The sequence below is a fragment of the Montipora capricornis genome, chromosome 11, assembly GCF_036669925.1.
Source record: "Montipora capricornis isolate CH-2021 chromosome 11, ASM3666992v2, whole genome shotgun sequence".
Taxonomy (NCBI): Eukaryota; Metazoa; Cnidaria; class Anthozoa; order Scleractinia; family Acroporidae; genus Montipora; species Montipora capricornis.
The window spans coordinates 2,771,590-2,793,142 of NC_090893.1; the positions used below are offsets into that span (position 1 = coordinate 2,771,590).

The window sequence follows — 21,553 nt, forward strand, 5'->3', positions numbered from 1 at the left end:
ATTCCACGGATACGCCCTTGTAGGCGTCTTGTTGTATTATAGGAAGACCTTAGACAGCAATGACCAGAACCAGGTTGCTGACCGGTGGTTTTCGTTAAAACAATGGTTTGCTGGCGGTGCTCAGTCTCGCGGGCTTAGAAAACCTGGTTGTGGTCATTGTTATTTAAGGTTTTTCATTGTATTATATTGCCAACCAACATGGCCGCCTTGTCACGAGTGTGAAAACCAAGAATATGGGGTCGTTTAAATAAAGACAAAAAGAACATTAAAAGTTTCAACAACAGTCTTTAATTTATTTTTTAAAGAAAGGTATTTGTTTTACATGAAACAAACAAAAGGCATCAGTTATGCCGACTGGACAGATTAGAACATGACCTTTGTGATGTAAGCAATTGTAATTTACAAGCGACCGTTCAAAACAAGTGTATTTGACAAAAGAATATCACCGATTCGAAACAGTGAATTTGTTGAGCTTATTTACAATTTCCTTACAGTTTAAAATTACGCAGCCTTTGCGCAAAATACAATTTTTCCCGACGGATGATTTTAATTTCAATTTCGTGAAGTCTGCACAAACTTTGAATGTTGGAACTAAAAAAGAAAGGATCCGCGAATTACAATGTCATAAATATGAGGGAAAAACAGGGAAGGAGAGCGTGCAATCGCAAAGAGCTAGCAGTAAAAAAATACATGCAGATGTACACGAATCTCAAAAATTGCTTGGAAATTCGTTAAAGGACACTTCCTGCCACTAACAAAAATCTCGCGTCGATTTCCACCAACAGCTGCGGAGAAACAAAAGGTGCTAAAGTTCCACACAGTCTTTACAACGAACTCAACGCTGCTCAAGCTAAACTTCGTGTGAGTCCAGCGATTCGTCTTTGATACCAAGTTCCTCTAGAAGCCGTTTCTCCATCTCTAAATACTCTTGATATTCCTGCAAAGAAGAAAGTGAGAATTGTCTCATGGCAAAGCAGTGAACAGTCTCCAGAAATGGCTACCCGGGCAAAGACAGCGGGGGCGTCCAAAATTAGGAGAGGACCGGGGACAACGTAAGAAACAAACAGGGAAACCAATAATCTGGACTTCTTGAAAATCTTTAATTATAGATTTGAAGCTGAACCTGTATTGCCTAAACGAAAGGAAAATTTCCCTGTATTTGAAAAAGTCTGCGTTCACACGTGGCGTTTTCGAATCGTATTTGCCTATCCACACTAACACGCGAAAAAAGTTGGGAAAACCTAACCTCCACCTGTAGAGCATGCGCACGCATGCGCTCTCTGTGGTAGCATGACCCTCTGAAGTCATCGTATTTAACACCTCCGTTCGGGATTTGTTGAGCGAAGTTTTGAACATTTCAAATTTCAGTGTAGGGAAACGAAAAGCTTGACCTGACAACAGATGCGGTGCCGTTGCACAGGAACGCCAACATAATTTTGTTATTTTTCATCGCATAGCTAAAGGCGTCTGTACAACATAGCCAGCAATTATATATATTTACACAGAAGGCAGGAGAGTACCATGTACTTCCTCTTTATTTGCTTCATAAGCATTTCTAGATCTACGTAAAAGCTAATTTTTACGATCTTGAATTACACATAAGCAATATTGAATGCAACAAAATTACGAAATGTGAAATCTTACTCAACGAATTATATCCTACACTCCAAATGACCCTTACATTAACTTTCGAGGTATTCGTGTTTTTCAACGTATATTCTTAATTTCTGTCTTTGTTCTAGCGGAAGTCTGTCTTCCGAGACGTGCGCATGCCTTCTGAAAGTCGTTTTCATCGACAAACGTTAAGTAGACTTCGTCCGCCATTACATGGAATTTTTTTCTTTTCTTTCAAACATCAGGTTTGCCAGCATGCGGACATCTCGGAAGACAGAATTTCGCTAGAACAAAGACTTCCGCTCGTCTAAACATATCTTCCGTGGACATGACATATCCCAAAGGCTGGACCGGGAGCCTCCCTCTCTGTCCCCTCATTTTCTCTTGTTTAAAGGGAATTTCATTGGTAACAATAGTTCAAGATATCAGACGAAAAATCGCTCTTTTCGCCCAGAAAACTTCCCGGGATCGCGAAAAGAAGACTTGAAAACCCAAAACTTACCATTCGCTGTCGAGCGTCTAGATCTGCGTCAGATTCTGACCGTTTACCTTCCTACAATTCAAGGGAAAGTCGTTTTATCTCAACAATGAAGTCTTAACTGAAAGGGAGCCTCCACTCTTACTACAGAATAAGTTTAAGGAGATAATGTTCGAAAGTGTTTTAAAAATGCGTTTGTAACAGGAAAAACGAATTTTAGAATCACTTATTTTCACTTTTAAATTTCCTTGGCGCGGCCATCTTGAATAATTATGACGTTTTAAGCCTGGTTTTCACTAGCGACGCAGGGACATGCGCAAGCATAGGTAGTTTATGCTAAGAAATACGAACGTCGACAAAAGCATAAGCACACGCGTAAAATCCGACATTTTGTTCAAATGCTCAGACACAGGAAATCTGGAACGAGTGCTTTAAGGATGGTGGCGACTAATTCAAAGGTATTTTTGCCCCGGTTTATGATTGTGCGGGAAATGTAGATCATAACAAGTGTTATTGAAATCGAAAAAGAAAATTGGGGGTAAGCACCCATTTTTCAAAGATAATTCATGAACAACATTTGTAAAAAGCTATAAAATACAAAGCCATGTATGGCGTTCTTTCTCAAATTGAAGCTTCATTTTCTCTGAAAAATGCATGGTTACCCCCAATTTTCTTTTTGGATACCAATGGTACTTACTGAGACCTACTTTCTCTGTACAATTTTAAATCGCGCAAAAATATCCTGTATTGGTAAGCATCACCGATAGGAAATCCGAGTATCTCGAGATGCGCAGAACGTATGCGCAGTAACAATAGTAGGCACCGTCCTTAATACAAGGTACAAACGTTGGCCGTGTAGCACCCTATATCTTAAACAGAGTTAACCAAATAGAGTGTAATAGGGTGGTCAGAGTTTTTCTCTGTCCTTGTGTGGGCCCATTTCCATCAGTAGGGCTAACGCTCACATGGTTCATATGGGATAGAAATCCAGCACTTCACATTACACTCTATTCGGTTAACCGTCCTTAATAGGCCATTTCCGAGTTCAAGTCTGCCAATTAAATGTTTTGCATTTTTGTTTATGTTCTGTTTTTACGTTTATTTTTCAAGGTCGTAAGAAAGTCGCTCTATCTGGTGGATAAGTCACAATCCGTTTGGCCGTCTGTTGGGAACTCATCTCACCTGTTGGCGTTTGCTTTCTTCTGCGTCCCGCTGTTTCTTTTCCTGTTCTCGTATTTTCATCCTCTCTTCCACAAACGCCAAGCGCTTCATTTCTCTCTCGAAGAAGTTCTCCATAGCTACTGCCTAAACGAAGAGACAATAAATGCGACGTGTCACATGTAACAGGTAAAGTATTAGACGTTAAAAATGTAGTAAAAAGAGTACCGAAGTGTGACGTCACAAAAAATAAATTTGTGAAATTATGGAGCGTCCTTAGAAAAGGGTCCTTGCCAAAAATCACCTCTTAATTGTAATTCCCAGCCGAAATATAAAGGATGAAAGTTTGATACTGCTCCATATAAATCTCTCTAATTTTGAGCTGGTTCCAAACTTAAGGAACCAGAACAAATTTTGAAGGGTTTGTATGGGATGCTATCAAACTTTGATCGCTTATATCTCATTGGGAATCGCAATTCAGAGCTAATTTTGGGTATAAGGGCATCATTTAGGATCCTCTATAAGAATATGACATCATATCCCATAATTTCAAAAAAATATATTTTTGTGACGTCATCACTTCGGTACTCTAATGTAGTTAAATGTAGTGTGCTGTTAAAACTGCACACTACATTTCGCTACGCCTGGCCCTGCGATGGTGGATTAGATGATAATGATAACGGTGACGATGATAATGATGAAGACGATTACGATAACGACGATGATGCCGATGACGATCATAACGACGATGATGATATCGATGATGACGATGACAATGATGATGACTGACGATGATGACGATAACAATGATGACGTGGTCGAAGATGATGACAATGATGACGTTGATGAAGATAACAATTATGATGATGACGATGACAATGATAACAATGATGATGTCGATGATCATGACAATGATGACGATGATGAAGATAAGAATTATGATGATGATGATGATGACGATAATGATGACGTCGATGATCATGACAATGATGACGACGATAACAATTATGATGATGATGACGATGACAACGATACGACGATGATGATGACGACGACGACGTTACGATGTTGACCTTGATGATGACGATGCCAATCATGAAGATGATAAAGATGATAATGATAACGATGATGATCGCTATGACAACGAAGACGATGACGATAATGACGACGATGAAGCTGTCGATGATTATGATGGCGATAATGATGATGGCGACAAGACAGCATTGACGACACTGGTGAAACAACCGATGGTCAGAATACATATCAAAATATGATTTCGAAATATTCGAAGTTCAGATGTCAATAAAGACGATGATGATAATCGATGCTTTTATAACACAGAGATTTTGCGAACGACTTCACTTTGCAACAATTCAGAAGAGTCAGCTTCATTATTTTCGTGTCACAGTTAGATAATAAAATGGCCATTAACAAAACAGCAACAGTTTTTCTTTTCTGAACATACTATATTAACTTCACCTCATTGGATGATGGATGCCTGAGATTCCAAGGAACTTCCATGACATGTAATGTTCCAACACTATCACCAACAGCTAACAGTTGCTGTTTGCCTTTTACAACAAAACAAAACTGAACGTCAAGTCTGTATACTATGCTGGTCAAAGTGGTGCTAACTTTTGATTCCGCGGGAGAAAACCTTAAGGGTTACCAGTCAAATGAAATTGTGTTAACGTTTGGGTCTTTGGATGAAATCCTAAAGTGTGACCATTCAAACGAAAGCTACTGAGCAGTACGTTTCTGCTGTGCTGTCTATTTCAAGGTAATTTTTACTTTACCTTTGAGCCTATGGCAGACACCTTAAGGGCCAACTGAAGTATTTTTTGGGGTGCGTTGCTAAGGATGTAATAGTTAACTAATTTGAGAGAATTTGGCATTATTTTGGTCAGTTTCCAACTTTTGTAAACCAATGACCCTAAATATGACGTCATCATACCACGCCCATAGTCACGTGACCAATAAAAGAAAACTCTACATTTGTCTCCGTGCTACGCAATTTGGGTATTTAATCAAATGGTTTGATAATTTGCATTCGTTTTTGCATCCAGCCAAGCATGGGTTTCTTTTTATTTTGAAAAATGTTCTTTTTCAAGACATGACGATGATGAAATACCCATAACTTTTTCAAAAAAGATGATTTAAAAAATCAATGCTTAGCTATATTCTGTATTTGGGGGTGAAACGTGCCATGTAAAAAAAAATAATTCAATTTAAAACCACAGGAAATTTAGCTTTTTTTATCAAACCGGAAGTCAGTTCGTTTACGCATGCGCAATTGATCCGAGAACGAGCGTGAGGAAGGGCGAGGAAAAACCTTTGATGGAAACAACAGTTCGTGCAATGACTTTTGCTTGTGTGGGTTTTCTTGTCAGCTCATGATATGATGACGTCAGTTACCGGAAGTAACATTTCACTTCCTTAGAAACGCGCGAAAAATCCGTCTGTGGGCCCTTACAAGTATGACTTGATAAAAAATGATAATCAATACTTTGCACTGTGAATCAGCACCTCTCATAATAATTCCACATTTAGAGAGACAAACTTGCTTGAAACTTACTTGAAACCTGATGTGGTGCAATTGTTGTGATTGGAGAAGCTGTGACGTTCTGAGTTAGTGAAGGCTCGTGAGACCTGAACACAGACAAATATCAACACGGGTCAAAGACGCCGTTCTCCCCCTGCTTAGCAAAATCAGCGTAGAAAATCAGCTTAGGGGGTGTTTACATGATACCGGTACTAGTTTCGTTCTGGTACGAGTTCATCCCGGTTCTTACTTATCGTTCTGTATTTGTTTACATGATACCGGTGAAAAATCTCATACCAGTACAACTCATACCGGTATGAGTTCATCCCGGTAGTTGTACCGGATCGAAATTCTCATAACGGTATGAAAAGTTATACCGGTATCATGTAAACGCTACATTGACTCCCATTCCGGTACGAGTCGTCAAGTCGTGGTGGACTGGGACTATTGACGCATGCGTTGTATTTTGTTTTGGTTCATTCGTCATCCCTGTGTCAATATTTGTGTCGTCCATGTAAACGCGGTATGAAATTGACAACTCGTACCAGAATGAAACTCGTACCAGTATGAGATTTTACATGTAAACACCCCCTTAGATACCGAACGAGGGGCCCGTTTCTCAAAAGCATCGAAATCTTTTCGAGGGTCCCCTCTCTATCTTTTCGGATAGGTTTTAATTCAACAAACTTCACAATCTTTTGGATTTTTTTTTTAAATCTTGCAGACACTTTAAAAGACCAGCTTATCAATACAAGGGGATGGCATTTTCGTAAACGGCTTTTCCAGCAAGAAAGGTTTTCCTGATTTTCAAGAAACGCGTCTTATGCAGACCTATAAAGATAGCTTCTTCGCTTTGTTTAACCAGCTACAATCTCTCGCGGCAGATAAAAGTCTCTGCAACTAAAATATATAATTTTCAATTTTTACGCGATGAAAATAGACTTTGTTTTGGATAGGGGAGAGGTTTTCTTCGTTGTGCTTACCAGTCTTCCAGGTTACACTTGAAGAGAAATTTTCCATTGGTCTAAAAAAAATATATTTTTTAATTCTTACGCGATGAAAACAGACTTTGTTTTGGATAGTCTTGTCACATAGATCAGTGTAACACAAAACTTCAGTTTTTCAGTTCCTTCGGCCATTAGAAAATAAAGCATCGTTTGCAACTACGTATAATTGAAAAAGAAAACCTTTTCGAAGTTCAAAACGAAAGGATGGTGCACCCTCTCCGCTCCACCCCTAAGTTTTGTTTTGTCACCCGACCCAGACCTACCCCGTGCGCTTACAAAATGGCGTCTTATTATATGTGTTTCGCGATAACAGTATCTAACCACCATCAATAACACCAAGATTTATAGCAAGGACCTCACCTGTCAAGAAGGTCCCAACCGTCGACATTGCCATCTGTTTTCGTGATGAAAAATACCCCTGAAGATTCAAGAAGTCGAGTGCGGGCTGGCTTAGGTTTTGGTGGTTTTCACGTGACGTCATCGCCACGATGTTGGTGGACGAAAACTGAAAAACTGTCATTAGCTTCTTTTGTTCGTCCACCAGCAATTTTACAAATTTTACATAATTGCTATGAGTCTCTAGACATTTGGTTGAAAACCACCTTTCCGACAAAATTTTGGGAAAACTTCATAGCGTCCTGATAATAAGTATTTTTGTTACTATGAAAGACTCTATTTTACGGCAAGGTAGTGCAACTACGTATGTTGCTTGTGTTTTTATCACAAGTGTGAATAAGCCATTTGGGAAATAACACTTTAATCCCCATATCCACACTGAAGTTCTCCTTACTGATCTCTGTACATTACAAAAGTAGTTTGGAGAATTTGTTAAAGGATCAAAGACGTTTCTCATGCATGACTTCGTAAATTCTTGAAACCTTTCCTGTTCATTTTGTAGAATAAAGTGGGAAGAAAATTGATGTTTTTCTCCTTTCGGACTTAAAGGATTAAAAGGCAACATCAGTAAAGCCAAGTAAATGCTAAGGGTTTGCATTCTTGCAGGCAGTGACGTGACTAACCCCTATATCTTCCCTTTCGAGGATTGAGTGCCGTTTTCGACGGCAAAATGTAGATTCTCACGTGAGCAGGTCATTCAGATTTGATCAGAAGTGCAGTCGATTAGTAGCACGCTGATGTTGACAATCGTCACAACAACAGTGCTCCCTAGTTTCATTATCACTTATGTTAACCCTTTTTGGCTCGAGGGGGGCTCATTGGCGACTAAAATCGTCAGGCGTTAGACAGAGTAAATCTGTAAATGGCCTTTGGGAGTTAGAGCAGTTTTCAATTGAGTGTCGTAAGACCAAAACCAAAGTAATTACTTTGGCCAATCAAAAAGGACGGAGACAATCCAGTAAACCAATCAAAACTCGAAGTAATTTCACGTAGCCGACACAAAGCGCGGGAAAATGTGCACGCGCAAGCCACGATTGGTTTTTGTTTCACTTCTGATTGGTTGAGAAAGTGGCGCGAGAACTTTGAACCAATCACTGAGTGAAGTTATCATAAACCAAAGTAATTCACTAATTACTTTCGACACTCAATTGAAAACCACTCCAAAAGAGTTAAGAAAGTATGAAGTAAGAGAGCGAGTCCCCCATATTTGGCCCTATTCCGATGAAAATTAGTTGAAAACTATTGTTAGTTCCGTGTCATACTGCGTGGTAACTTCAAAGACGACACTTTTTTTATTGGTCAATAGCCCATTTCTGTGTTGCTAATTGCTGCATGCCTCAGTTTCAAGGCGAGTCCTGGTGCACAACCATTCAAATGGAAATTTGTTGCGTATTCTTATGCAAATCAAAACTCATTTCCCTTTCAATAGTTGAGCACCAAGCCTCACTTCGAAACCGAGACAAACTGCAACTCGGAAATGCCCCAATGGACAGGTGTGAAAGTGCACCGCGCTGTCATGGTAACAACTGACAAAAATAACTTTCGCAGAACGGAGGCGATCTAAAAATAGTTTTCAAACGATTATCATGGGACACAGGGATTCGCTCTCTTTCCTCATGTTCTCTCTCTTATGTCCAGAAATGTCACGAAGATAGCCCTCTCCGCAAAACAACCCTCACCGGCTCTAATTCTTACTCTTTTGCTTTAAATTGCCACCTTGCCACATTCGTGGCAGGCGAGCGCTCTCACCACTGCGCCACCCCTGCTCTCTACTCGTACTACACTTACTTAAAGGGCATATACTAAAACCAGGAACACCGGAACACCGGAACACGGAACACCGGAACACCGGAACACCGGAAAAGCCTAGAAGTAACCCAAAACCCTCAATTTGGCTAACCCTAGGCCTAAAAACCAACTTAAGCCTAGGGTTAGCCAAATTGAGGGTTTGGGGTTACTTCCAGGGTGTTCCAGGTGTTCCGGAGTGTTCCGGTGTTCCTGGTTTTAGTACATGCCTACTTAAAGTCGTTAACTTCAGTCGTACCTGGCCTAGACGGACTCCAGTGTCCTCTGGTAAGCCTCATCAGGTGACTAGCCGACTGAAGAAGCGGTCCACTCTAAAAAACACAGAAAAAAATAGGTACGCATGGCGTAGGTGCGGTAGTGCAGTAACTTGACACAATCTCAACCCCAGAGCTCTTCTCTTGACTGAAAGAGAGAAGAGCTCTGGGGAACCCTGAAACAAAGTGTCTCCTCATTGGTTCTCCTGAAGAACAATCAAAAGTGTCTCTTACTGGTGCATTCAAGGTAGCAAGAGGAGTGATCAGGCGCCGTAAGGTTCAAATTGCCAATTTTTGGCTATAAGAACCCTACTGCGCATGTTCTCTTACATATAGTTTCCCAGGGCCTTGGGTCGATCCGAGGCTCTGGTGACGAGAATGCTTGACACAGGGCTTCATTCCATAACTGTCAACTGAGCTGCGTTTTGCTTTCCAGGACGTAATATGTAACTCTAAGAGTACATGATATTGTTTTGGTAGCGCAAATCATTATAGTGCCATGGTAGATGTCTTCGGTAAATAGCCACCTAAGAAGACATGTAGTTACTAGTAAAATGCTAAACCCAGAAAGATTGAAGAAAATAAATGAGAAGCGAGAAACATTGGCCTCGAGGCTGACATGTTGATCATTTTCGAGTTCCCTTACAACTTCTTTTTCACCACAAGTTTGAGCGTGCACTCTGAGCGTCTGACAGCTTTCTCAGACAAACGTTCACTGAAGTTAATCCCTGTCCGGCGGGGTTGGTATTTGGATGGGTGACCTCAAGCATGCGACTTGCCGTCAGAAACATAGGAACGAAAATTCTCTTTTAACGCTCAAAATTGCGAACTAAATAAGGTACAGATTTTGTTAGCCTGCCTTATCCAAAACAACTACTAATGCAAAAGTACATAAATAATGATGCACAGTTTCAAGGAAGAGCACAAGGATATTACCTTGCGTGTTACTAACAACCGTTTGCTGTAACCATTGTTTCTGCAAAGTCAAAAATTGTCTCTCCTAGACGACGTAATTTATCACCAGGTAATTCCATCGTTTTGGAAATAGAAACACAAATTCTTGCCGATTTTGGGGCTCATTTGTTGAAATTCAAGCACGCTTGCAACAGACCTCTTTATTTTCGTGTTTCATCCAGTTATTTTCCGGTGCGGCTGTTAAAGGACATAAGGATTTGAAAAGGCTTTTCAGCGTTGTTTTCACTCTCACCAAACGCACAGGCGACTTCCGCTTCTCTATTTTTCATACAGATATAATTTTTTTAAAAGAAAAGTGGAGCGACAAATTGCGTGATTAAATTACAAGAGAAGAAAGAGGCTATCAGTGAAATTCATGCACGCGCTGCAGGCCTACAAATCTTACACTCACTCACTCACTCAGACAGCCTCGATGACAATAAGGGAATGCACTTAGTGCAGTACCTCAGAAACAGAGGACAAATTTGCGCCAAATGCCACCAAATGTGACGTATTGTTTACCAAAGCATGACTGTCACACAACCTCTTCTGGAAATTGACTTAATCTTAACGAACAATTTTTGATTGTTGTTGCACATGTTCCAAACACAATTCCCACTGGTGTCGGGAGGAACGGTTTTTTTTGGTAAGGTGGGAAGCTCTATAGCGTGACGCCGTGACACAATCATTTATTTCACTGAACTTAAATGTTGACATTTGAAAGACAAAGGTCGGTACCGTGAAATGTAACGGATTGCTTTTTGGGGTCTTATGCATTATGCATAAAGACCCCTAAGTCAGAGGCAGATCTTGTCAACCAGTATGTCACTTTGAGGACGAGAACACAAGTGACAGTCTGGGTTGTAGACTGGGTACTAGTAATTGCGAAGTCATTGTTTTCAAGTGTCGGCCATTGCTTCTAGCGTTCGTTGTTTGCAAATAAATCTGCGGTCGTTTTCCCTGTTTTGGGAAAAAATTGAAGAGTTTTCCGTCGCAAATTAGTTGTAAGGTAAGTTATTTGTGTTTCAAAATTGATCTGTCGTGCTGTTTCAGATTGGTTTTCTTTCTTTCATTTCGAAAATTAACTATCCTAGCCTGCCTTGGTTGTTTTTCGTTATTTCCTCCAGGTGACGTCGCTGAGTGGAATCGATACGGGAGTTGTTTACTCTCGCAAGCCAACATATTTAGACTCGGCTTGTGTTTAGTGCGGATTGCACTGAACCTAAGACGCTTTCGCAAACCCACATTCATTGGCTCGAAATCCGTTGCGCACCACATACCTCACAAGTATCTCACAAGCTATCACATACCAGTATTTATCGGCTTGAAATGTCGGTGTAGGTTACATCCCAAACTGAAAGAGTTATTGTACTCTAAAAAATAGTGGCATTGAATAAGAGTTTTGCACTCTCAAAGAATAGTATTTCGTACTCTTACTGTTGTCTGCTACTAGCCGCCAGCATGGGAACAACAATCGAACAATACCGGTCAAGGATCGGCTGTCACAACAATTTTGTGAAAGTCAAGGATGCATTTTCAGGTGTGCGAGGGCGATTTTGGAATACGATGCTTATGATGTTTTACTTAAATGTGTTTTACTTGCCAACATTAAAACAAGTTGTTGGACATTACAAGTCGTGTAATGAGGTGATGTGCTACAATGTTTATATCCCATTGCTTATAAGGCAAGCAAATGATGTGGAGGTAAATCCAGGTCCTACAATATTTGATATCATTGATCCAACAACCACTGTGTCCGCTTTCTCTATTCAAGGTAGTGAAACAATCTTTGGTGTGAATGCTGGTAAAGTAATGTGTAGCAATGTCACTTCCTGGTATTATACCATCAAATACAAGATATTAGTTTGTGGACTAATTCTACTTTGAACAATATTTTGGTTATTGGAAATAATCTATACAGTTCTATAAGATGTTCTGTGCGAACAAATCACTATTTGCTGTTAACTGATGTTCCAGACAATTGGTTTCAATATTTGATAAAGTGTATTTATTGCAATGTAGTGTATTAATGCCATTAGTTAACAAACAACAATTGTAATTCCGTTGAGAGTTTGAAAATACTCCTAGAAGTGAATTTCTAAGAGACATATATGGACCAATGTTTGATGTCATGAACAAACTTCCAGTAAATGACTCACTATACACCCTTTTAATAAGTCTAATATATGCCGTTTTCCGCAAATGACGTCGAACTTTTGCTTTCAAATTTTATTTAGAAATGTACAAAGGCCTAAAACTTTTCTGATTTCTTTTCTTTTTTGAAGCCTTTGTACATTTCTGAATAAATTTTAAAAGCATGAGTTTGACGTCATTAGCAGAAAACGGCATATATTAGACTTATTAAAAGGGTGTATATTGTAATGAATACACTTTATCAAATATTGAAACCATGTCTGGAACATCAGTTATCAGCAAATTGTGTTTTGTTTGCACAGAACATGTTATAGAACTGTATAGATTATTTCCAATAACCAAAATATTGTTCAAAGTAGAATTAGCCCACAAACTAATATCTTGTATTTGGTGGTATATCATAGCAGTATGTGACATTGCTACACATTGCTTCCAGCATTCACACCAAAGGTTGCTTCATTTCCTTGACTAGAGTCAGCGGACACAGTGGTTGTTGGATCAATGATGTCAAACATTGTAGGACCTGGATTTTGCTCCTCGTCATCACCTGTATTTTTAGGTAGTTCTAATGCTGTGGGTACCATTAGTGTTTATTACTTCTACTCTAGGAGATGCTGCTAGTAACACTGTTGGCTTCTCAGGATTCATTGGAGCATGTCTATAGGTTTTTACTAGTGTGGTAAAGTGTTTTAATCAAATGGCTTTTCCTAGCACCACCACCTCCAGTTATAAACAAATAAACTGGTTCAACATTTTGTGACTTCAGACTGTTGAGGTTTTCATTTTATTTCTAGTCCATGAAAGCACCCTGTTGTAAGCTTTAGGTTGCGTTTTTTATTATGTAATGATCTACATGTAACTGATCGACGTAATTGGTCATCAGATATTTCTCTTGGCTGTTTATACATTGTTACTGGTGATGGACTGATTTCCAGTAGTGTGGGGATTTGCACCAAGCTCTGAGAGTACTTGTTCATTGAACGCCTCATCTAGTGATGATTCATCTTAGAATTCTAGTTGAATTTCAGCATTCTTTTGATCATTTATAAGATCATATGAATGTATGACAGTGCCATGCTTGTTTCTTAGCCAATCTAGTGCTTCTGTTACTGGTAAATAGCTGATAGAGATGATGTAGCGTGCAGCAAGAGTTGTCTAAACTGTGCAAATGGCATTAAGAGAAATTTTAGTGGCAAGTCATCGATGTAAAATTCTGAACAGGTCTGAAATTTGAAGCATACTTAAGGAACTCATTTCACTGCTGCATTGTTATGGCAAATTTTGAACCAATCACGCATGGTAAAAGTGAGACCGTAGTACCAAATTCTGTAAGGGCTGAATGGAGTTAAGCTAAGCATAAGACCCCAAGTACGCATTGCGGATCTATTTTATTTTGTTTCAGTTGTTGATTAGCAATGACCCGTGACTTGAATATTTCACATATAATTGTTTCTTTCGAATGATCAATTAGTTGCTAGGCTTAGAGTCACAATTCGGTGGTGATCGTTTGCAACCCACTGTGCTGTTCAGGGTTTGACCGTATTCCGGAATAGGAATACAATTGGGAATACATAGGACAGAAGTTAGAAATCCTTTGTTTTTATGGAGATTCACATTAAAATTGTCAAATACCTGCTAAAATGCTATTTTAAACATATCTTTATTATCCTTGTTGCTTCAAAACGCCACACATACCGTTTTAAATTATCACTCCACGTATCTTCATCTGGAATAGGGTAAATCGAACATACTAAACTCGCTGTCGATTTTTGTTCCATTTGGAGAGGGTCAATGGATTTTAATCTCATTTCGCTGGTTTAAGTTTTTTTGGTCTGATTTTTCAAGGTCTGAGTTTTCAAAGTCTGTCTGAGGTTTCTTGGTCTGAGGTCTGAGTTTACTACTTTCTAGGTCATGCGTTTTCATGCCAACCCGAAAATATCATGAAGAGGTCTCCAAACTATTGAAAAGAAACACGGAAAAGGAACATTTCTGCTCCTTTGTGGAAACTTTCCATTCCATTTAAGACGCGATAATCCATGCCCAGACTGAAGTCCTGCGATTTCACTAGTTGATTCTTCTGTAACTCAACTGCAATATCTTATAATAATAATTAAAAATAATAATAATAATAAAATAAAATAAAAATAAAAATAAAATAATAAAAATAATAATAATAATAATAATATAATAATAATAATAATAATAATAATAATAATAATAATAATAATAATATCATCTTTATTTAGACTTCCTATCGTGGGTGGGGTAATGAGCGTGCTTCAAGGCCCCGCTTGAATGAAAAGAGGTACTGTTAAGGTAGAATTATAATAAACCAGGGCTAGTGTTGGGGAAAGGAAAGGCTGATTGGGGGTTTCTCTCACTCCTGCCGTTATTCAGCTGTGTTCAAGTTAACATTCGGGTTAAAATGGCAAAAACAATAAATTACTTAAGGTGGAGTTTCTTTCCAGTTTTTAGAGTTATAAAATGAATCATTTTTAAGGGAGTATGACTCAAAACGCAAGGCAGTCCTCACAAAGAATGGGGCGTGACACGACAAAGTGAGGCAATTCATGCACAGACACAAAACTTCATCTCAAAAAGTTTAATTAAACCACACCTAGTTTTACAAATGTTACAAGGAATCCTCAGAGCAAACAATTTCAATCATGCATTATGACAAATCTTTGGTTACGTATTGATAATTGAGTTTCACAAAGCAATTAAAAAGTAAAAGTTGAAACATTATTTACAAACTATCCTTACTACCTCTAACACCACTTTACACCACTTAGTGGTGTGGTTGTTTTCACTAACGGAAAATGTTCTGAAAATAAAGATCCAAATTTCACCTTAACTTTCCTGATTGGTTCATTTCAGTGAACAGTTAGACCTCTTGGAAAACAAGACATTTTTCAGTCTTTTTGTGATTGGTTAATTGAAAACCAAACTTCCTTTTCATTGGTTCGACATTTGGATCCGTAGATGACAGAAAATTTCCGAGTAGTTGAATCTCAACTCAGTATTTTTTGTTTTCCACCAAAGTATTTACAAGAAGAATCGTACGTTACTTGAATGACAGTCCTGTACTATTTTACGATGGACTTACGAAAACTACAACTTAAGCATAGAACCAAAGAGATTATTAGTACAAATTCAAGTTACTAGGCATTGAACAATCAAAGGTTCATTGGGAAGAAGTGAAAGGAGCTGAGATTTGAAATGCTTTAGAGAGAGACGATGGACACTTAAAAAGCTTGTTTGGTGTACTAAATTGTTGTATGGACATTTTGTCTTGGTTAAGCTATTTTTGGTAAGCTGGATTTTAAATGAAACTCGCTTGTACATCACAATACATTAAATTTGTTTGAATTTGTTGCTTGTGTGTCGTTCATTCTTCGGTTACGTTTGAACCAATGTAATTTTGCTATTTAAAAAAAGCATTCACAAATCCAAACGGATGAAGTAAGCTTATTTTAACCTTCAACTTTTTTCGTATTTAGTTGCATGACTTCAACCTTTCAATTTCATATTATTAAGCTAACAAACAACGAAATTTAAACAACGGGGAGTTTTCAGGGATTAAGTCTTTTTCAAAGCTAAACATTGCTAAATGCTCGGCTCCTTTATCAGTTAACTGGTTATAGTTTTGCACTTCCTTTGAACCCAATGAACCAAGATCATTCCAGCACAAATTCATACTTAAACTTCCAAAGCACTTTCTAAGAAATGCGAGACAGCAGCAAAGTCAACAGGCGCGAGTGAACACCAACTAAAACCCAATGTTCTGAATTTTCTTTTTTTCATTAATAATCATACAAACACTTACGTAAGTTCAGTGCTAGCTCTTTGTCTTCATGAGCTGACCAAGAGGTCAGTGTTTTTGGCTCTGGTAATTCGTTATCATCTATCAATTCCCGTTCGGATTTCTTCTCAGTCGACATAGAAAGCAGTTTGACAAAAATGTCGCTGCTTGAGCTCTTTGTTTCTGGATCAGGCTCGAGTAATCCAGCCAGAAACTGAAGCACCACATGCCATGCACCATCGTTGATGCGTTCTGAAACAAATATTTCAAGTTCTCTTTCACTAAAGGATTCTATCACATGTTTGGCAGCAAAGAACTCTCGAACTGTAAACTGCGTAAAGCAGCATTCGGCCTTCTGGTGCGGATCGCTAAAACGGCATTTGGCGTCTGGCACTTCGTGAAGAAGTCCACAATCTTCCAGTCCACTAACTTCGCTTGACTCAAAGAGCAATCTTCCTTGCTTTACTCCCTCAAAAGCAATTTTTCCCAGTCTCTTGAAAATCTCTTTGTGATCATCTGGGAGGTGGTTAAGCGGAAAGTGCATGTACTTTTTGAGACTCGGGTTAGTTCGACAGCTGCTTTCAATTGCCGATTTTGCTTAAAGAAGACAATTTGCTTTACAACCATCGTGTAAATATCGGTCATTCTTGTAGGGAGCAAGTTGTGAGCTGCATCACTGAAACTAATAATTTCCCACAGACGGGAACAGACAAGAAAGCAGTTCACTGGGATGTAGCACAATGAAAACAGGTTCATGTTCGACTTATGTGTCCCCAAATTTTGTCCTTTGCGTCGCGATACCTTGTGTAAACTTTTCGACGTAATCTTCAATCTTTTCCGAAGTAAATGCGAGGATTTCGACTGTTCTATCAAATTTCATTTATTCAGCACAGGACCCTGCCCTTGGTCTTGTTGCTGTGATCATAATTTTTTAGACCCCAAAGAAGTTCTTCCGATGGTATAGTTTGTTAAACAAAGCGGAAACGGGCATCTTCTCCTGCAATACGCCATTCTTGTAACATGTGTGGTCTTTTCTAGCGATATCCTCTTCCGCAAAATATTCATCGATCGACTCCGTCAAAAATAAAAAGTACTTGGCTTGGGATTTTGATGACAAAATCCTACACAGCTTCATCCAAGTGCTCAAATGTTTCTGTATTAGCCAACAATTCACGGAGTCTAAGGACCAGATTGCTTGTAAAGCGCCTGAATTTCATGACGAACACAACAACAACGTTTGTTAAGTCGTATTGAACGCTTCACCAGATGCCCACATTCGAGCAATCATCATGCTCAGTAATGTCTTTCCTATGCCAGAACTTCCAACAACAAGGACATTCTTGTGCTGTTTGACTGTCTATGAGATCCTCCGGCCTCAAACAACTCGCACGGGTATTGTTTACGCCGTTCGCTTCCGTCGTTCGCAAAGACATCATGTCAGTTCTGCCTTCATGCATTGCCACATTGACATAAATTTGATCAGTTTTTAGATCATTGGGTTTCGGGCCTTCGCCTAGGTTTCGTTGAAAAGGTTGTCTAAGGTCATAAAGTTGCTCTGTGGAAGTTAAGTAATCATCCTTCATTTTGTTTCAACGGCTTCTGTCAGTTCAAGTTGATCTCGAGCGAGTTCTGAGTGTTCCAAAGGCATTCCACCTTCCGCTTCGCCCGTATTAAGTGATGAAGGAGCATCTTGGTTACTGACGGCTTCCTGCACTGCAGGTTCACATCTACTTTCTACATTAGTTAACGGTATTTCTTCTTCTTCTTGAGGTGTTTCGTGTTTTGGATCCGAGTTCGATCTCAAATGATCAACGTAAAACTGGCGATTGTCCATAAAGTTTCTTCCTCTCCTAGCTCGTGATAAGATCCAGACAATCTCCACGAAAGCAAAAAATGCGAAAATGCCGTTAACCACTGCCACAGCACTGATCCAGAAATTCTTAATCGTTGCTCTCTCAGTGATACATTTTGATTGCGTCCCGTTCGGAAACAGATCCTCCGAATCATTACCTTCTTTAAAAAGACAGTTAAAATCTGTGGGAAAATGCCTGGGATAAAGTACGTCCGTCTCCAAGAAGACAATGAAAATGATTCCCAGAGCAAATTTTGCGGCAAGTTGAGATAAATTCGCGGCGAAAAGCCAACGGCTTCGTCTTGGATTCCTCTGCTCTCGTTCGGCATCTTTGTGATCGCGCTCGAGTCTATTAACTGTTGAGTCGACGCTCTGAGAGTATACGAGGGACACAATGGAAATTGACAAGAAATTAATCATGATCAAAGCATAGGGAGGAACGTTGAGTTTGTTGAATTGCTTTTGGTACTGGTCGAAGCACTTTCCTCGGATGTAATCCTTGTCGATGTTGGTTTCCACATGGCAACGGAAATCGTGCCTTGGTTCATTGATTTCCATCTCTAAGAATATCCCAGTCGCTACCAAACCAAGGAAAACCCAAAGTAAGACGAGTACAAAACTCAGCTTGTTAAACGTTTTGGGAATAAACGCCTCTCTTAAACCCATTTCTACGGCGCGATTTCAGTCTTGTTTGATCCTTGTCGAGTTTGCTTCTGATCTGGGTGCGGTGGAAGCAGTAGACGCGACGTTTTAAGTCCAAGATTGACAGCAAAGGATTTAATTAACTTTCTAAATAAGGCATGGCTTGGCACTCTGTCATTGGGCATTGAAAATGTTCAATGACCCGCACTAACCGCACTCTGCGAGCTAAAAACAAAACTCGTTTTCAAGGCGTCAGTCATGAAATATCTAATCAGAGCGACAAAAAAGATTTGGAACAAAGTCAGTAGTGGATATTTTGAAAGTTAAAATAACTAATAAAACAGTGTTTTTTAATGTACTGTATGTTTTCAACAAAATGTCACGTACCCCCGCCCTCTCCGGTCCGACTAATCATGGTATTGATATAAATAGGAAACGCTAGGTAACAAACGTCAATTTTTCATAATTATCGACTACACGAGTAAAACCTTAAACGCTTCTGGATCACTTGCGATATCGCTTGTCGATAACTTGCGATATTTTTGATCGTTCTAAAGATCTCCTTACTGTCTTCTACCCTCAGGCCGAATAAATACCAAATACCGTTATTGACCCGTAGTAACCTTCGCCAGGTAAAAGCAAATTTAAACTAGTCGCCGAGGCATCAATGAAACATCGAATCAACGTGAGAAAGAAGAACTAGAAGTTTCGAAACAAAGTTGGTAGTGAGTTATTTTCGAAGTTGAAATAACTAATAAAGTAGTCTTCACTAGTTTTTCTGTTTTTAACAAAATGCAAGCTCCCTTCACTCCGACTCTTGTGATTATACTAGTCACTACAAAGGTTAAATTATTAGAAAGAGCTAGAAAAACAAAATTATCACATCGCCGACCTATTCTTAATGAAAATGTGTTTTTTTTTTCCAAAAACCGAATCGAGTCACTCAATCATCGACTGAATGCCTTTGACACTTGTAGACTACCTCAAGATATTGGTCGTGAAGTTTACTTCTACCACTCTTTTTACGGTCTTTACCCTCTGGCCGAATACCAAATCATGTTGTTCCGTCTCTGAGAACATCTTGGTGTTAACTTTCAATAACTAAAGTAATCTGATCCTTTCATAAACAGTGTTGTCCAAGTTCTGATGGACACCTGGGCAAGTTCACTTGCATTGCTAATTATGGGCCGCAGTTACCAACACGAATACAAGATTTTGAAATAGTTCACACATATTAAAGTTGGTTGATAAGAAATGGCTTTACAAATTCAATAGATATCATTTAGACTTTTGAAAAGAGCTCTAAAAAATCACTGCCAAAATTTTATCTTGTTTTCATGATGAAGTTGCTAATTGTGGATCCAAAACAATTCTTTAATGAGACTTCACAGCCAAGAAGGGCATGCTATCCTTTTACATGTATATTTGACAGTTTTTGTCAGTAATGATGGATTACCATAAAGTTGAGAGGTTTAATATGTCACAATATTATTTGGCCTCAGGGAGATCGCTAGGATCACGCGATCCTTCCATTAAAATAAAAATCATAAATAAATATATGCGGTATTAACATAGCGCTTTCTGTCTGTCGATCTCAAATAGCTTCACTACGATTTTTCGGGACATATTTTGTTGTCATATGGTGTTTTTTTTAATTGGATAAGCAGTAGGAGTTTTTATAGGTGCTCTCAGATAAGAACGAGCTTCACATGAGAAAAACAATGAAAGGAACTATAAAATTATACATCGAAAAGCTGATTCCCACAAGGGGCGAGTTGCTATACAAAAAAATAAAAAGATCAAATGTAATAAATCTATTTACAATTAGTTGAAGATTTTGCCAGCTAATAATCCCATTTACTATATGTATTTTGACATTCTCTAACGTAAGAGACGAGAAATAATAATGCTTCATGCCTTATAGACGGTTTTCACGTGACGTCATCGCCGCCATGTTGCCAGACGAAAACAAAAGATCTCACATTAGCGTCTTTTGTTCGTCCACCAGAAGTCGTACGTTTCTATATTGTTATTGGTGTCTCTGGAGATTGGTTATCTGCTCCAATTTCTGCTGTTCTCTTCTGTGATACGGACCAGTTCAGCAAAACAAAGAGAGCGACGAGGCCTCTTTATTGATCACAAAACAAAAACTATTTCATTAACGTGTTTAATGATCCTTGCCAGTCAAGTCAACCGATAATATGCTGTATAAAATTGAGAACTCATTCACAGCATCAGTCACTCCCGATTTATGAGAAAATTAGCTTTGAGCTTATAAATGCTAAAGCTGTAAATGTAGAAATAAACTTAACGTTCCTCTTCGTGCAGTTTTCCTCGTCTTTTCTGTGCAATCGCAGCGCAAACTGTGTCCGTTTTAGACGGGTTTGTTGCCTTGCGAATTTTTACGATGTCGTTAGTTGTTATTTCCACTCATAAAGAGAAGAAAGGGTGGTGACTCGCGGCGATCACGTCATCTCTCGCATCACAAGGCAACGGTCCGAATCTCCATTAAAAGACCACAGCCTTAATTAAGGACAGATAAATTTCCACTCCGGGATCGCACCGCGATTTTTGATGGATAAATTCCAAATAACGTTCGGGTTTTTATAATCTATGCGCTCGCCTCTTTGTGTGGCTACGGCCCCGTTATAGCTTGATGGCGATCATAACAACAAAACCTTTATTTCATCTCGAATTTAAAGTGCCTATAAGCCCTAGCCAGTCTGCCTTTTTTCTGACAAGTAGACATCGAAAAGGAAAAAAAATAGGTGCGCAATGCGTACGTGTGGTAGTACTGCAGTAACTTGACACAGGGCTTCATTCCATAACTGTCAATGGTTTGCAGGGCGTAAAATATAGCTCTAATACTACATGATCTTGTTTTGGTATCGTAA

The 21,553-nt window shown here is 39.0% G+C and overlaps 1 protein-coding gene and 1 long non-coding RNA gene across 2 annotated transcripts in view; one reads left to right on the forward strand and one right to left on the reverse strand.

The window, feature by feature from the left end:
- Positions 1-265: 265 nt before the first annotated feature.
- LOC138024359 (dynein axonemal intermediate chain 3-like) overlaps positions 266-21,553 on the reverse strand; it is a 51,362-nt gene continuing 30,074 nt past the window's right edge. Inside the window, exons 19-25 of the mRNA XM_068871529.1 lie at positions 9,240-9,312; positions 7,160-7,217; positions 5,826-5,899; positions 4,730-4,821; positions 3,275-3,397; positions 2,117-2,167; positions 266-937 (exon numbers count right to left, since the gene is read on the reverse strand). Of these exons, the coding sequence (XP_068727630.1) occupies positions 851-937; positions 2,117-2,167; positions 3,275-3,397; positions 4,730-4,821; positions 5,826-5,899; positions 7,160-7,217; positions 9,240-9,312 (558 nt within the window). The 3' untranslated portion in view covers positions 266-850. The remainder of the gene's footprint in view (positions 938-2,116; positions 2,168-3,274; positions 3,398-4,729; positions 4,822-5,825; positions 5,900-7,159; positions 7,218-9,239; positions 9,313-21,553) is intronic.
- On the forward strand, positions 11,097-11,843 carry LOC138024361 (uncharacterized). The gene is made up of 2 exons (XR_011126985.1): positions 11,097-11,218; positions 11,337-11,843. It is a non-coding gene; the product is annotated as an uncharacterized lncRNA (long non-coding RNA).